Source organism: Pan troglodytes, chromosome 1, assembly GCF_028858775.2.
Source record: "Pan troglodytes isolate AG18354 chromosome 1, NHGRI_mPanTro3-v2.0_pri, whole genome shotgun sequence".
In the NCBI taxonomy this organism is placed as follows: domain Eukaryota; kingdom Metazoa; phylum Chordata; class Mammalia; order Primates; family Hominidae; genus Pan; species Pan troglodytes.
The window spans coordinates 15846770-15864704 of NC_072398.2; the positions used below are offsets into that span (position 1 = coordinate 15846770).

The window sequence follows — 17935 nt, forward strand, 5'->3', positions numbered from 1 at the left end:
GTGTCTGTTGGCTGCATAAATGTCTTCTTTTGAGAAGTATCTGTTCATATCCTTTGCCCACTTTTTGATGGGTTTTTTTTTTTTTTCTTGTAAATTTGTTTAAGTTCTTTGTAGACTCTGGATATTAGCCCTTTGTCAGATGGGTAGATTGCAAAACTTTTCTCCCATTCTGTAGGTTGTCTGTTCACTCTGATAGTAGTTTCTTTTGCTGTGCAGAAGCTCTTTGGTTTAATTAGATCCCATTTGTCTATTTTGGCTTTTGTTGCCATTGCTTTTGGTGTTTTGGTCATGAAGTCCTTGCCCATGCCTATGTCCTGAATGGTATTGCCTAGGTTTTCTTCTAGGGTTTTTATGGTTTTAGGTCTAACATTTAAGTCTTTAATCCATCTTGAATTGATTTTTGTATAAGGTGTAAGGAAGGGATCCAGTTTCAGCTTTCTACATATGGCTAGCCAGTTTCCCCAGCACCATTTATTAAATAGGGAATCCTTTCCTCATTTCTCATTTTTGTCAGATTTGTCAAAGATCAGATGGTTGTAGATGTGTGGTGTTATTTCTGAGGCCTCTGTTCTGTTCCATTGGTCTATCTCTCTGTTTTGGTACCAGTACCATGCTGTTTTGGTTACTGTAGGCTTGTAGTATAGTTTGAAGAGAGGTAGTGTGATGCCTCCAGTTTTGTTCTTTTTGCTTAGGATTGTCTTGGCAATGTGAGCTCTTTTTTGGTTCCATATGAACTTTAAAGTAGTTTTCTCCAATTCTGTGAAGAAAGTCATTGGTAGCTTGATGGGGATGGCATTGAATCTATAAATTACCTTGGGCAGTATGGCCATTTTCACGATTTTGATTCTTCGTATCCATGAGCATTTTATTCACTCCTCACCTGCACCCTCCTACCTGGCCCTTCCCAGCACCTTCAGCTCCTCTCCCTTTGGCTGATCTGCCTCTGCCTAGAATCATGCAGAAATGTTCCCTAGGTTGTCCACGAGGCTCTAATGCAGCTGGAGGCTGCCACCCTCTCCTCTAGCTAATCCCTTCTATAGAAAGAGGAGAGGGTATCTGGTTTGCAGAACATAATCATAAAGAGGGTCATTTTTTTCAAATGTTAGTTTTAGTAAAAACTAACACTCCTGAGTATATTCTACTTGTCAGGTGAGGTTGTAGGTATTTTAATTACATAACCCATACGACAATGCTATAGGTAGATACTATTATCTCCACTTCATACATAAAGACACTGAGGAACAGAGATGTTCAGTAATTTGTCCAGGGTCACAGAGCTAAGGAGCAGTGAAGCTCAAGCAGTCTGACTCCAGAGCCTATGGTCCTAACCACTATGTACTCATTTAGTTGACAGCTTTTACTAATTTTTCACAAAATCTTTATTTATCCTTCGGAAATCTCTCTCTACTCAGGTGCCCATTCTCCTCCCTTTTGATTTCCTGCCATTGGTCAATTATTAACTGATCTAAATAGAGGCAGTGTAGAGTGGTGAGGAACTGCATGCAGTTTAGGGCCAACCCGCCTGGTTTGGATCCCATGTGCTTCTGCTTCCTTGCTTGTCTTGTGAATTACCATAGTACCTACATCATAAGATTGTAGGGAGGAGTAAATGAATACATGTAAAGTGCTCAGAACAGTGGCTGAGACATGGTAATTACTCTATAAGAATTTCACACACACACACTTTTATTAATGGGTTTGAAAGTGTTTTTAGCAAGCCTTCAAAATCAATTTCATGAACTTCAGGAAATCCTGCCTCTTTTTCAAGGCTTGAGATTTCACAATGGATGTGCATTTTGATTGTATTATATTGTCAAACATTTATAATATCAGGCAGTCATAGGAGCTAATGCAATTGGAGGGAACCCAATTGGAGGAAACCAACACTAGGTTTAAATGTGGAGGGTTATTTGAGTAGGGGCTTATTAGGTAAGTAATTGATACTGAATAAATACTGTTGGGTTACAACTTTTTTCCCCGTGTCATCTTGTAACTGAAATTTAGAGAGCAAGAACCATCTGTTCTATTCTTATTTCCATTATAGATACGAAGAATCCGATTTAGGATGGCTATATGTCCATGGTTACACAGTGGCTAAACAGTAAGGCCAACATGCTATCATTCTTACTCTTAATGCTATACTACATAGGGAGGGATGGAGAAAAGGAGGGTGAGAGAGGCAGGGAGGAGGGAAATCAGAGACCCACTTCCATTTGAAATAACCTTTCATTCTTCCTATCCATCTATACTGTCCCAATTTTCAAGGACCAGCTTCCTTAGAAAAACCCCCTAAGCATTCCACAAAATTGTGAACGATTTTATCTTCCCTATCATTTGTTACTCACATATGACATTATTTTGTCAGTTATCTTTTTACCTAAGACTTCTCTAACAAAGTTATGTACAAGCTACTTTAATCGCAGGAAATGCATTTTATAGCATTCTGTGAATCCTCCACATCGCCTAACATAGTTCCTTGTACATCACAATGTTCAATGGAATATCTTTTGTAAATGATACTTATCACCAATTCAAGTAATAAGAATATTGCCCACCATTTACCAACCCTCTGCTATGCAGAGTTGTTTCCACACATTTAATATTTCATTTGATTGTGACACTAGTCTACGAGGCAGGAATATAATCTCCACCTCAGAGCCTAGAAATGTTATCCAAGATCAAAGGGCTGAAACACAGAGCTGGAGTTCATCCCCAGCCCTTTTCTGTGCTGCTCAGAAGCTATTGGTTATAAGAAGAGGGCAAAGCAACCAGAAATCTCATTCTGTGAGATTAATTTTTGGATGTTCCATCCACATCAGTTAAAGGTATATTTATTTCTCAGTCCTTATTCCCTATGAATATAAAGAAAAATAAATACCTACAGAAAAAGAGATTTAGATCCCCAATCCTTTAAACCCTACATACTGAAACCACAGAAAGCTGAAACAACAACAACAACAAAATACAGGGGAATTAATTAGCTTTTTTTTTTCATCAGCTGCATTATGTTTTCCTTCTAGAAATACCATTAATTTCACCTTTAAACAATAATTGTTCCTATCACCAAAAGACCCCAAATTAATGATCAAAATGGCTTGCAGTTCTATAAAACTTTGTTTCTCAAAGCACTTTTATACACATTATCTCCTCATTCTTACAAACCTCCAGACAGGCAGACATGAGAAACGACTGATGAAAATAGGCCTCAAAACACTTCCTTGCCTCCTTATCCACACCCAGACCCCAAGTAAGGGCTGGCAGCCCTTGCGATGCAAAGGTCAAAGAAAGGCTGCTCTAAATAATAAAAACAGAGTCAAAAGTGAGAACTAAAAACCAAACACTAACAAACTTCATTCCCAAATAAACGGATGGCAGCGTATGATATTAGCAGACTTGGTTCTGACAGTTTCAGAACACCAGCCCCCATTCCCCAGGTCCAGAGTTTCCATAGGAGCCAGGCACCTCCACACTGCGGGCTCACAGAAAACAAGTTCAAATCACACTCCAAATGTCAACCCTTTAGGGTACCATGAAAGGCCCATTGTTTTGGATTCCATCTCAGAGGTGTTCAGCAGAATTCCTGGAATTCCATATCTTTTGGACAAAGTGACTGAAACCAAAAATAGCCCATCTCACAGCAGGTAATATAATGGGGCACACTGCCAGGTTTCAGCCTAAAGACACATGGTTGGCAGTCAACTTCCGCTTCCTGTCATTCACGCAGGAAGAACCACAGTGCACTAGCTGGTCACCACTGATTTTAATGTACAAACCAGGCAAACTAACCTTTTTGGCCACAGAAATGGTAAATTCTTGTGAGTATCCTAGCAACAACTGTTTGAGCACCCTTTCCTGTGACTTCAGTAAAGATTTCTGACCCTCGTTAGCCCCATTCTTTAACAATTGGCCTCTACAACCTTGTACTTAGCCTACTTATTCAACCATGAGGCACAGAATTTTCTCAGCTCCTTTGAAGTTTCACATTGGTATTTTCAGAATTATAGTATATAATGTATATTTTTTAAAAAGCAATTATTATGTACATCATGTTCTCAACATTGATGGGATCACTGTGTCCAAATTCCATTTAATGAGTCAAATGAGTTTCGATTAATCTTTAACTGGAAATGTATTATCCAAAAAAAGTCATAAGCAAGAAAACAAGTTGAGAAAAGCAATAATGTGAAAGAATATATTAACAAAAAACTTCATGAAACTATAAATTTCAACTTTGAGGACAGTCCACAATTTATATGGAATGAATGATAACTTTCTCAATTTATCACATAGCATAGAATGTTTCTCATATTTCTTTCCACCCATTTCCTAGTGGCACCAGTTCCCCTTCACCCCTAGCACCATCTGCCTCCCCCTTCCCCTGACTCCCACCCCGGACACATACCCCACTCACTATCCAGCCTAGGGAGTAAAGCCCACACTTTCATTTTGGCCTCCGTCCCTTCTCAATCTCATTCTAAATGATCCTTCCAGCTCTCTTTTGTACTCTCCTGAATGAACCCTATATTCTAACAATTCCGTGTGCCATTTCTAAAATCTACAGCATTGCCTTTTTCTGTCTCCCCACTGCCCTGTGCCTCCTTACAGAATGGAATGCCTTCCTCTTCCACCCTCTATAAAACTCACACTTCCTACTGGACCTCCCACTCAATCAGGGCACCAGCACTGAGCTCTTAGTCCAGGCTGCCATGGCATTAACTGTGAAGCCACTTACAAGTCCACTGGCCTTTGGAATCTGGACACTTCCTGCTCCAATATTAGATGAGTCTATAAGCAACATCTCCCCATTGCCTTTTGCCTAACCTCAGCTACTTCTCTGCATTCTAATACACTTAGACTGTACCTTGCCCGTTACACTTAAATCCTGCCTTATCTTCCTTATTACAATTACATCTTATTAAATTGTAAGCAGCTTGAGGATAGAACTTGTGCCTAATTAATCTTTTTTTTAAATACTGCACAGCAACTGGCATTTTAACAGGCTCAAGTGTTTGCTGAATGAATGAGGAAATTAATAATGAATACTCTTAGGGAAGAATGAATATGAAGAAGATGAATTATTATAAGCTTTTTCTTTCATGTTAAGTCAGCTGCTAATTACAGAAAATCGATTCACCTCTACCCTCCTAAAAATGTATTAGGATCTGGACATTAAGAAATGAAGACTCTTGGCCAGATGTGGTGCCTCAAGCCTGTAATCCCAGCACTTTGGGAGGCTAAAGCGGGAGGATCACTTGAGCCCAGGAGTTCAAGACCAATCTGGGCAATACAGTGAGAACCAACCCCTACAAAAGAACTTAAAAAGTGGCTGGGCGTCATGGTACTCGCCTATATAGCCCCAGCTATTTGGGAGGCTGAGGTAGGATTATGACTTGAGCCCAGGAGGTTAAGGCTGTCCTGGGCTGTGGTAGCACTGCTGCACTCCAGCCTGGACAACAGAGAAAGACCCTGCCTCAAAAAAGAAAAAAGAAGAAGAAGAAGAAGGAGAAGGAGGAGGAGAAGGAGGAGGAGAAGGAGGAGGAGGAGGAGGAGAAGGAGGAGAAGGAGGAGAAGAAGGAGAAGAAGAAGAAGGAGAACGAGGAGAAGAGGGAGAAGAGGGAGAAGAAGAGGAAGAAGAAGAAGAAGAGGAAGAAGAACAGGAAGAAGAACAGGAAGAAGAAGAAGAAGAAATGATTGTTTTAAAAATAACTGTAGCAAAACAGTTATTTGAATATTCATCTATCAGTGGCATTTGATACGGTTGATCATTCTTCCCTGAAATACTTTCTTCACTGGTCTCCACACTCCTGATTTTACCCTTTACTTCTAGCTATTCTTGGGTCCTCCCTGTCTCCCTGACCTCTAAAGACTGGAGGCTACGAGGACTCAGTCCGTGGACCTCTGTCTAGTTTTTTCTTATTTACACTCACTCCCTAGATAATCTCAGCCAATCTCAGGGCTTTACATACCTTTTCATGCTGATGACTCTCACATTCATATTTCCAACCTGGTTCCCCTTCATCAAATTTCAAAACTGCTGCCAGTATAGTCCTGTTAATATGTAAATCAGACCACAGCTCTCCTCTGTTCAAAACTCTCTTGTGTCGTAGTAAAAGTCAAAGACCCTGTAGGGCCCCCAAGACTGCATAGTCTGAGGGATCCCTGCTTCTCCCTCATGTCCTGCTGTTCTGCCCACCTTCACTTTTCTCCCAGCACACTGGCCTCTTGTTTTAGAAATCTTGCAATTTCTGTTCTCTGTAACAAGCATGTTCTTTCCCAGATGACCCATTTCCTCACTTACTTAGATACTGCTGAAAATCCATCTTTTCTGCAAGACTTTGCTTAGACACACAATCTTTGACTGCTCACCTCAACATTTCCATCCTCCTTTGCAACTTTAGTTTTTATACTAAGCACTTACCACTCTCCAAGATACTACACATTATTTATTTTGCTTAATGTCTGTCTCACTCACTAGAATACAAGATCCTTAAGGGAGGAATTTGTGTCTGCTTTGTTCACTACACAATACCAAGCGCCTAGGAGAGTTCCGCATATAATATATGATCAACAAGTAACTGTTGTATAAATGAAAGAGCTAGCATACCAAATACAAGAAGACAGGCTTCTGTAAAGAGAAAACAGATGTGATAAGCTAAAACAGAACTTCACATTGCTCATATACTGAAATAAAATCCATCTTTCATGGGACAAGCCTTTACATGGACATGTAGTATACTCAGTTTTAATGAGAAAATCACTTACGTTTTATTGTATGTAAAGTCTAGCTCTAAATTTCTATCATGTTAGTATTTTAATAGTCAAGGTACATAATAAAGCATACTGAGGCAGAAATCTTTCATAATATTCTACATTAATATATTAGTAAGAACATAACATATTTAATACAACCAGATGCATTATTTGCAGAAAATCTGAAACAAAATAAACCACTTAAAATCACGTGAAGCCAAATCTTCAGAAGTAACAATTCAAACATCCTATATGCCACCAAGATACTTCCCAAAATGGAATGTGATTTGCTCTTTTTCCAATAGCTTAAAAAATGCACAAACTAGTAATGAACTGTGGTAGTGAAACAGTTACAAGAGCAATTTAATACTTTATGCCTCCACCTTGACCCAACTTATCAACCCAAGTCACCAGCAGGCCTGCCAAAGTGTACAGATCTCAGCACACCTGCAGGGAACAAGGCTCAGAACTGTTTCCTCATACTGCAGGCTGCCTGGAATCACCCAAGTTAGCCAAATTAAAAAGACCCTCACCTCCAACCAAGATGAACAAATACCTGATTAAGTGACACCTGATTTTGCAGAAAGAATAAAAATAGTAACGTTATTAGGCTGTAAAGAGTTGTAGAAAATGTTTAGGTATCAATGAGTTCACACACACACATTAGGAAATATTTAAAGCACAAATATTTTAAACGTAAAACACTTTGAAGTGTTTCTAAGTAAAACATTAAAATGAATATAGTCAACAGCTTGCATTTAAATTTTGTCTTACAGTTTACTAAATTCTTTGACATATATGAGGAATTGGCAAACTAGAGCCCACAGGCTAAATCCAGCACAATACCACTTTTGTAAATAAAGTTTTATTGGAACACTGCCACATTCATTTGTTTACATATTGTCAAGGATTTTTTGGCTACAACAGCAGAATTACATAGTTGCAAACAGAGACCATATGGGCTGCAAAACCAAAAAGATTTACTATCCGGCCCTATACAGGAGAAATTTGCCGACCCCAGACATACACTATCTCACTTAATCCTCACGTCACCCTATTCAAAAAGCTAGTGGAGTCAGACAGAGCTCAAACCTACTACCACAAATAACACCATTTGTCCTCCAATGTGAAAGAAACAAACGCTCTGAGATGTTCCTTTTCCCAGAGTCATACGCCAGAATACATCAGGCATACTGTCACCTGGCTCCTGCTATGACTTACCATACATTTATCAGCAGACAGATACTTGATTTGGATATAGTCTGTAGCCATGGAAGAATTTCTATATCAACCCAGATAACATATAAGAAGGAATCCATAAATCTGGTCCTCAGAACTGTAGCTTTCAAACTTTGCTGTCTATCTGTATTTGCTGAATCATCTGGAATCTTCAAAGAAAAATTATTGTTTCCTCATAAAGTAAGATAGACTAATGAATGCATATGGGTTAAATCTATGTTAAAGCAAATTAGTGAAATGTTAATGGTAGAATCTAGGCAATGGGATTATAAGTGAAATAATTTTTGTAAGTGAATAATTTTAAGAGATTATTTTATTTTATTTTATTTTATTTATTTATTTATTTGACGGCATCTGGCTCTGTTACCCAGGCTGGAGTGCAGTGGCACAATTTCAGCTCACTACAACCTCCACCTCCTTGATTCAAGCAATTCTCCTGCCTCAGCCTCCCAAGTAGCTGAGATTACAGGCACCCACCACCACGTCCGGCTAATTTCTGTATTTTTAGTAGAGACAGGGTTTCACCATGTTGGCCAGGCTGATCTCGAACTCCTGACCTCAAGTGATCCACCCACCTCAGCCTCCCAAAGTACTGGAATTACAGGTGTGAGCCACCATACCCAGCCTTAAGTAAAGTTTTAATTTTCACTTAAAACTATTTCAGTTCTATATATTCCAAGATTTTCCAAATAAAATATTAGGGAAAAAATGCATTGCTTATTCCTAAGGTTCACTGAAGCAGAATATCCAAAAATGAGGCAGAACATGTTATTTTTAAAAAGTTCTCAGAGAGATTCTGACGCCACAATAGGTGTGGGAACTACTGCTAAAGAGTGTCATTCTGGATCAACAGAACTAATCATTTAGCCTAGAGGTTCTCAAAGTATAGTCTAGGGATCCCTGGGGTTCCCTAAGATGGTGACAGTGTGAATGCAGAAGCAGATATGAACATCCATCTGTCTTCTCCCAAAGTCTGGCATTAAAGTGAACTCTACAAGTGCAAAGAAATGCCACCATCCTCATTAAATTTGTTTGGGAAAATATGGGGGTTTTCCCATTACAAATGCTACGTTAAGATGTAATGGGGTCTATTGTTATATTCATATTATTAAACATTTTTAAAATGTATCATTTTAAATTTCTAATATGATAAATATTAATTGCTATAAACCAAAGCTCTTTGGGAGTCCTGAAAGCAAATATTTGAGAACTGTTAATCCAGGCAATATACGGAGACAATAAAACACAAGTTCCAGGATCAGAGGTCCCAGATTTAATTCTTAGCACTCCCCTCTGATGGGTTGAATGACTTTGATCAAGTCAATTAATCATTGAGTTCAGTTTTTTTTTTACCTGTAAATTGGGGATAATTAGAGTGCCACCTCAAAAGGTTGTAGTGACAAATAAATGAGGATAAATTGTGAGTAGTGCTCAGCATCTAATATGCCCTAAATAAATGTTAAAAACTCATCTTGTTACTATTAGGTTGGTGTACAAGTAATTGTGGTTTTTGCAATTATTAATATTATTTAGTTAAAAGCACTCAACGTGAAGCAATATTTGGAGAAGATGAATTTTAAAAACTAAATTCACACTGCCAAGGGGTCAACTGTACAAATTTAAGTTTCAGGCTCCAAAATAAAGCCATCACAGCTCTCCCAGGTCCCCCACAAAACCTTCTGCCCATTAAAATTCCTTCATTGGGGTGCTTCTATTTTTCGGGAGCCCTGGATTGCCTCAGAGGGTTTGGGGAGCCTCAGAGAGTTTGGGGACAGTCATTAACATTTGGAGTTAAGATCATCAGCCTGACACGGTAAAGCTAGAGAATATTTTCCAATTTTGGAAGTAGTTAGAAATGTAACAAACCTGCACATTGTGCACATGTACCCTAGAACTTAAAGTATAATAAAAAAAAAAAAAAGAAAGAAAGAAATCAGAGAGAAAATGTAGTCTAAATTAATTCAGTAAACAAATTGTGATGCTAAAAACTAGGCTTGAATTGTAAATGATAAACAATGTGGTCAAACCAATGTCTAAGTAAATTATTTTAGTTTTTATTATTGCCATTCTGACAATCTATGATAGTACAGTCATAAAGCAATGACCCCAAGCTTATGTTTCTCTCTCTCTGTAGATGTGTTTTCTTGCAGCAGATCATACTACACTACTCCTCAATAACCATCAATGGCTCTCCCTTGCCTCTTAAATAGTCCACACATCTTAGCATGGCATCCATGGCACTCACTGCCTGACCACATGTGAAATGCCTGTTTCCTTCCCCCCCAAAAAAACCCTTTCTCCACTTTTCATTCTAGTTACACCTAACTACTCATCGTTCCCTGAAAAAGCCATATGTTTTTATGCCAGTATTTACCTAATTGGCTTTAATGGGTTAAGAAACATTAAACAGATTTTCCCTACAGGACTTCTGACAAATCTCCCAAGAAACGAATACAGTATCAGAAATCAAGACAATTAATCTCAGTGAAGTTATATAACTTGCTCAAGGTCACACAGCTAGTAAATGAGGACACTGATATTCAAATCCAGATCTGACTGACTTTAAAGGCAATGCTAGATAGAGCCAGAGGTGGTGGCTCTTACATGTAATCCCAGCACTTTGGGAGGCTGAGGAGGAAAGATGATGGCTTGACTCCAGGAGTTTGAGACCAGCCTGGGCTACACAGCAAGACCTTGTATTAAAAAAAAAAAAAAAAAAAGTCCAGGCACGATGGCTCACGCCTGTAATCCCAGTACTTTGGGTGGCCGAGGCGGACGGATCACGAGGTCAGGAGATCGAGACCATCCTGGCTAACACGGTGAAACCCCATCTCTACTAAAAATACCAAAAAAAATTAGCTGGACGTGGTGGCAGGCGCCTGTAGTCCCAGCTACTCGGGAGGCTGAGGCAGGAGAATGGCGTGAACCCGGGAGACAGAGCTTGCAGTGAGCCAAGATCGTGCCACTGCACTCCAGCCTGGGGACAGAGCGAGACTCCGTCTCAAAAAAACAAAAACACACACAAAAAAGCCAATGCTGTTTCCCTTAGCTGCACTATTCTGGTAGGTTTAGCACTTAAATGCTAGTGTGAAAAAGCAGGGCTTACAAATGACCTTCTTAAATGGGCAGAGCAGATAAATACTTTCCTCTGTCTCCTTTACCCTGCTTTGATATACTTGATAATGATTACAAAACTGATCAAATACAGATACTTTGCATAATTCAGAACTAACTAGCTATACCCCTCACAACTACAAAAAAATAAAAGACATTGCCTATTTTTTTTTTTTAATTTTAATATTTGTAGTCCAGGGTCTCACCATGTTCCCCAAGCTGGTCTCAAACTCCTGGGCTCAAGCGATCCTCCCACCTTGGCCTCCCAAAGTGCCAGGATGATAGATAGGTATGAGCCACTACACCTGGCCAGCTGCTTACTTTTTAATACGCAAACATGAAAATGATGGGGGAAGATGTGGTGACTCTTTTGTGATTGCTATTGTTCTAAAAGTCTAACCTTTCACTAACTTTGTTTCAAAAGCAGATATAGATCTCAGTCACCATTGGGACATCTGGACTGACTTCTCTGTGCCTCCTGGAACAGGAAGCAGCTATAGCATGAAGCTACGTGTCCTGAGTATAAGAACAGAAGAGAGAAGGAACTTATGTCTTACAACTGATAATAGTGAAATTAGTAGCTTCCCCAAATCACTCTGATGAGCTATTTAAACATCTTATTTGGAGATTACATTTTCCATAATTTTCTCAGATAGTTCTTTTATTTACACAGTACTAATGAAAAAAAGCTAAAACAAAATTTATATTCCTTTTGCAGTTTGTCATAGTAAGAGCTCCAAATGGCATTTCATAATAAATACAACTATTGTAGATGTAGTTGTAAATAATACTGTAGATAGATAATAATTATTCCTAAAAGACTTAAAAAATTGAGATAATAAATGCTTAATCACTGACATAAAAAGTATAAAAGTAAGTAGCTACCATAATTTGTGGCTCAGTTCCCCATGGAAAGTTTATTTCCTCTTAAGAAAAAAAAAAGAGAACACAATAAGCAATATCACAAAAAGAAAAAGGAAACCATATATGATGCCACATAATCTTATTTCAATCTTGCGCTTCTGCAATTTGATAAATAAAACTCTTAAACAAAATTCTAATATTTCAAACCATCCTTAGGAATTCTTATATTGCAGTATTTTATCTTCACTGCCCCCTGGTAACCTCCCTGCAGAATACTTCCATTGCTACCACTCTGGGCAGAGTCGGTGCCGCCTCTCATATAGACAACCTTGAAAGCCATCACTTGAGCCCACTGCAGTCCTTTCTTCACAGAAGCCAATGCCATCACTCCAAGTGAAACCTCCATGTGCACAGCAGAGGGAGGCCTGCCAGGCCTGCCCCACACATGCCTCTCCTCACCAGCCTTCTCCTTAGGCCTCCAATATGGAAGGCTCATTTTTGCTTCCTCTTTCCTTTGCCTGGGTCTTTGCTTGACGAATTCGTGGTCCTTCCTCGGAGTGCCTTCCCTGGAGAGCCCCTGTGTGAAACAGCACCCCCATCCTCCACTCTACCACTCTCCACCACTTACCATGCTTAATTTTCTTGATGGCACTTTCTAATCTATTTGTTATTACATGACTGCCATCTATCTTCCCCGTTAGACTAAGCTCTATGATGGCAGATTTGTTGTCATTGATGTCTGGCTTGCCAGTGTCCCTGAGGCCCAGAAGTGACTGGCACAGGGTGGGCATTCCAACAGTGTTGAATGAGTTCCAGCTCTCCACAATGTTTCTCTCTTCTGTAAATGCGTATAACACTGGCGATTTTCACAGTAACTCAAAGTTGCCTTGTATTGTTCTCTGGGGGGTGCCTATAGGTAGACTTATATAAAGTATTTTCTACTTATTTTCCATCCAGGAGGGAGTTACAGGGCCTAGTATTTATTTAAAACATAAACGTTGCTTAAAGCTTGCTAACTTGGCACAACTTTGAACCTGTTGCTACCTGTTAGAAAAGGGACAAAGTTGTTTATATCATTCACAACATATCAGCTATTATCTAGACACAGACATTCCCTCACAAGATATGATAAAACTTGAGAAGATCTACCAGAAAAGATAAAAGAAAATCTGTCAAGAGTAACATATTCTCTAGACAAATTTAAATATTTGTTTAAAACAGTAATTTCCACTGAATTGGCTCCAAGTAGTCTTCTATTAGCTCTTTGGTACATGAGTACACTTCGGAGTGAAAATAAAATTCAATATTGATTTTTAAAACCTTGTTTACGTTATCACTAACTCACTACCACCATTAGCAAATATCCAATAAAATCAAACAAAACATACTGCAATAGAGTATCTGTTATACTCAAAAGTCTAAACAAGAAGTCATAGCTTCATATATCAGCAGAGAATTTCAAATCTGCATTTATTCATTGAACAAATAAAATCAGACATTCAGGATAAAGACCATGTGTGAGGCACCATGGTTTGCACATTCTAGACCCCAGTCAAACTTTTCACTTTATAGTAATTAAATAACTATGATAATGGTCATATTGTAACAAATACTTGGCCAGGCTAGTGACTAGCTAATTAAGTCTTTTATAAGAGTGCAACAATTTAAAGCAAAGGGAATCCTGCCTGACAATTAGAGAAATTAAAATACTCCGGGAAGTTTGGCAATTTATTCTGAGACTGAAAAGTCTTTCAAAAACTAAGTAGCAGCATGTAATCACCATCAAATTATGTAATATCTACTGAATACACAGTAGTCTATACTCCACTATACAAGTTTTTCTGGTGTCAGTAAAAACTGTTCGGCCATAGTTATTATTCCAGGGTTGTGTTATTTCTTTTTACCATTTAATAATATTAGGAGTTCTTTAAACATTTATATTTTATAAAAGTTTATAAAACTTTATAAAAATTTACTATTTGCAATAATTGCTATGGATTGTTGATTGATCCATAAATCCTATGGATTAACCCATAGGAATGGATAAACATCCTTTAAAACATGCTTTAAAAACACTAGCAAACATTCTCTACCCTGTGTTGTATGAACTTTGAAAAGTATTGCAACCAAACAAAACTAAGTGCAGTGTAAAAGTAATAGCTATAGGCCCTTTAACTTTTTAGCCTAAGGACCAGTACAACCCAAGTGTTTGCTTGTGTTGATGATTTGGATATATTTGCAGAATGTTGGGTTCTGTGTTGTCACAGAGTTACTGCAACTGCCAAGAGGCAGGGGAAAGAATGAATGGTGCTGTTGATGTCCTTAAAATACCTGGTTCTGCAGAAAACTCCTAACAGACGCAGGCTTTCAGGACACCATTGGAAATAGGGCTTATGGAACACATGGACAAGTCACCCATTCTATGGCAGCACCTGGTCAGACGTTTCTTTTATTGAAAAAAATATATATATATTATCGAAAGAAAAGTATATTTTAGGAAATTGCACTCTGTTTTTACTGTAACACAGTTCAAAAGCAAGCAATCCTATAGTCCTTCATGTGGTCTGTCAAAGTACTAAGAATACACCGCTACCACTAACAACATATTTTGTTAGACTTTGCTCTCATCACCTAAGCAGATGCAATCTAAATTATAGAGAGACTTGAGGGGAAGGAGGATCATGAAATAAAACCTCATGCTTATGCTTAGCTACAACATTCCAATTATTTACAATTCCCAGTGAAAATGCTACATTAGTAATTTTCAAGTAAATTTCTTCTTGTCACTCTTCTTTAGGGACAATGTTTTCACTTGAGCTAGCTCCTGTCCTAGCAGGTTTCACAGGATTGAAAGACCTCCAGCTGTTGTAGGCCAATGCCAGGGCTGGCTGCATCCTTTAACCTTCCCTGGGATTTCATCTCATTCTAAGAATATGAAGCGATCTTCAATATTAAAGAAGCAACATCAAACAGCAATTCTATAGGCTCTTTTATACAGCAAAGTTTCATAGGATTTGCATTTAAGTCATTTGTCAGTTCTTTATTGACATCTGGAAAATCCACCCTGATTTATAAACAAAGTCAATGACACTGGCCAGGTCTTCAAGGTTTCAAGTACCTGTGCAAGGACAATGCACTTGTTATTAACCCAAAAGTGCATTACGGTGCACACCAGTGCCTCTTGTCTGGAGAAAAGAAGCCATTGAACCAATAATAAAATCATATTTCACGTAGAGACACTTTTTTTTTTTTTTTTTTTTTTTGAGACACAGTCTCACTCTATCTCCTAGGCTGGAGTGCAGTGGCGCGATCTTGGCTCACTGCAACTTCCGCCTCCCGGGTTCAAGTGATTCTCATGCCTCCGCCTCCCGAGTAGCTGGGATTACAGGCGCCTGCCACTACGCCGGGCTAATTTTTGTATTTTTAGTAGCGACAGGGTTTCGCTATGTTGGCCAGGCTGGTCTCAAACTCCTAACCTCAGGTGATCCGCCCGCCTCGGCCTCCCAAAGTGCTGGGATTACAGGTATGAGCCACCGCGCCTGGCCCATAGAGAGACATTTGAATGAAAACAGTCTTTGGAAAAGGTAAGAGACATAAAGTCGTATTTTGAATAGGCAAACAGCAACCTCAATACAGCACTTGTAAAGTTGACGTCCCCGAGTGCATTCGGGGACTTTGATGAAGGCCACCGGGTGAAGACGGTCATGGGTTCCATATAATCTGCAGAAGGCCTCGGTTTGCAAAGTCCTACCCAGATGAATCACCTCTGGTATTGAAAGGCCAGACTGCCCCCTGAGGTTTCTAGGAGATCCAGGTATTTTACAAATGTTTCCTCTACAAGCAAGTCTGGTCTGAACTTTTTTAAAAAGCACCCAAAGGCAAGTCAAGGTTAAGCGTGTCACCAGCCCCAAAGCAAGTAACCAAGGACTAGCTGGACTTCCGAGCCCTGAAGGCCTGGGCATGAGTTGCTGCTGGCGCCCTAAGGCTGACTCCCACCTCTTTCCATCTGGTACTATGTCCTGTGGAGCCCGCCTGGGCTGGCACGGAGGTAGTCTTCCCCCACCTCCCTCTGGCCCCACTTACTGTTGCTGGACTTGAGGTCCCGGTGCAGGATGGGCACGAAGGCCTCCTCATGCAGGTAGAGCATGCCCCGCGCTATCTGCACGGCCCAGTTGACCAGCACGTGCGGAGGGATGCGGCGCGCGCGGCGGGGGCCGGGCGCGCGCGGGTCCGGGGCGGCGTTGGCAGCTGCCAGCGCTCGGTTGAGCGCTCCGCCGCGGGCGAACTCCAGCACCAGGCAGAGGTGCGGCTGCTGCAGGCACACGCCGCGCAGCTCGATGATGTTGGGGTGCCGCAGCATGGCGAAGAGCCGAGCCTCGCGCCGCACGCTCTCGGCCGCAGCCGCCGCGTCCTGCTCCGGGTCCTGGCGCGCCGCCTTCACGGCCACCTCCTGGCCCTGCCAGGTGGCGCGGTACACCTGCCCGAAGCCCCCCGCGCCGATGAGCTCCTTCAGCTCCAGCCGCTCGAAGGCGACGTGTACCGGAGAGCTGGGCCGCGGGGGCGGCGGCGCGGGGCTGGCGGCCGGGCGGCAGGGAGCCACGTAGTTGGCGGGGAAGATGCCGAGGCGCCGCTGCACCTGGCCTGCCCACCAGCCCTCGTCGCCCGACACGGCGGCGTCCTGCGACAGCACCTCCACCAGCTGGCCGCGCCGCAGGCTCAGCTCGTCCTCGCCGCGAGCCTCGTAGTCATAGAGCGCGGCCCACAGCCCCGCGCCCGCCGAGGCCGAGCCGCCCGAGGAGGTGGACGACGAGGACGCTGAGCCGCCGGGGGCTCCCCCGGCCGAGGACACCGGGGTGTCGGCCGCGCCCGCGGCGCCCGGCAAAGCCATGGGGGCAGCTGCGCGGGGAAGGCGGAGCGGGAAGCTGGGCTCAGCCTCCCGGGCGGCCGCGGGCGCGCATCGTCCGGCGGTGTGGCCGTCGGCGCCGGGGGAAGGCGAGCGGGGAGGAATCGCGATCGGTGACGGCAGAGATCACGGGCTAGCTGCCCAAAGGGCCCAGCCTCGGCCCGCGTTCCTGGCCAGCCGCCTCTGCTGCCGCAGCGGTCCCCGCAGCCGCGGGCGACGTCCCACCATGGTCGTGCCCAGGCCCTGCGGCCGGCCCGCCCGCCGCGCGCTCCTTAGCCAGAGCCTGGGACGCCCCACCCTACCCTAGCCGCGCCAGGGCCGCCCCGCCCCCTCCGGCTCCGTTCCGCACCGCCCCCCACCCCCCCAGGCCCGCCCCCTAGGCCAGTCCCCAGGGCCTTCCCGCCCCTCCCCCAGCCGCCCCGCCCTCTCCAGGTTCATTCCGCCCTCCTTGACCCGTCCCGGGCGCCCAGTCTGCGCCCGCCCTATGGGCCCGCCTTCCTAGGTTCGCCCCACCCTTCCCCACCAACTGCACCATCCCGCCCCGCCCTCGCCAGGTTCACTTCCCTTTTCTGTGCCAGTCCCCAGAGCCTCGTCCCGCCCCTGGCGCCCGGGCCCGTCCCCCACCACCTTGGGCCGGGCCCGCCCCCTGGGCCCGCCTGGCTGGTCCCACCCCGCCCCCGCCGCAGGTGCTCCGGAGCAATGGTGAGCCGCGCCCACATGGTCTGGGAGGCGGGATCGGCCGTCATCCGCTATAAATTTTCGGGAGAGTTTAAATTAAGCCAAAGGTAAGACTGAGGGAGGGGACGCTTCTCCAAGAAGCGGTGGGAGAGGGTTGAGAAGATGTGGGGCTTTAGGGTGTGGCGGGGAGAGGGAGAGTTGCAGTTCCGGGAGACTGACAGAATCTCAGAACGGGCTACAGAAGAAATTGTAGCGCGGTGCCAGACCTGGGCCAGTGCGTGTGGCAAGTCACCATGCTAAGTGCGTTTGAGCCACCGTGCATCTCAGAACTGACTAGGTTACAGATCGCAGCGCAGAGTGACCCGTGGTCAGTATAGTCCCAGAAGC

General features: G+C 42.7%; 2 protein-coding genes across 3 annotated transcripts in view; one reads left to right on the top strand and one right to left on the bottom strand.

Moving 5' to 3' along the window:
- Positions 1–17195, bottom strand: part of MAP3K21 (mitogen-activated protein kinase kinase kinase 21) — a 58523-nt gene extending 41328 nt beyond the window's left edge. The window contains exon 1 of the mRNA XM_003308821.6: positions 16051–17195. Coding sequence (XP_003308869.3) covers positions 16051–16855 — 805 coding nt within the window. The 5' untranslated portion in view covers positions 16856–17195. The remainder of the gene's footprint in view (positions 1–16050) is intronic.
- Positions 17196–17286: 91 nt separating this feature from the next.
- PCNX2 (pecanex 2) overlaps positions 17287–17935 on the top strand; it is a 343243-nt gene continuing 342594 nt past the window's right edge. Inside the window, exon 1 of one of the 2 annotated variants that reach the window (XM_016941055.4) lies at positions 17287–17655. The gene's annotated coding sequence lies outside the window, so the exon portion shown is untranslated. The remainder of the gene's footprint in view (positions 17656–17935) is intronic. The other variant, XM_063790484.1, reaches the window with a different exon arrangement.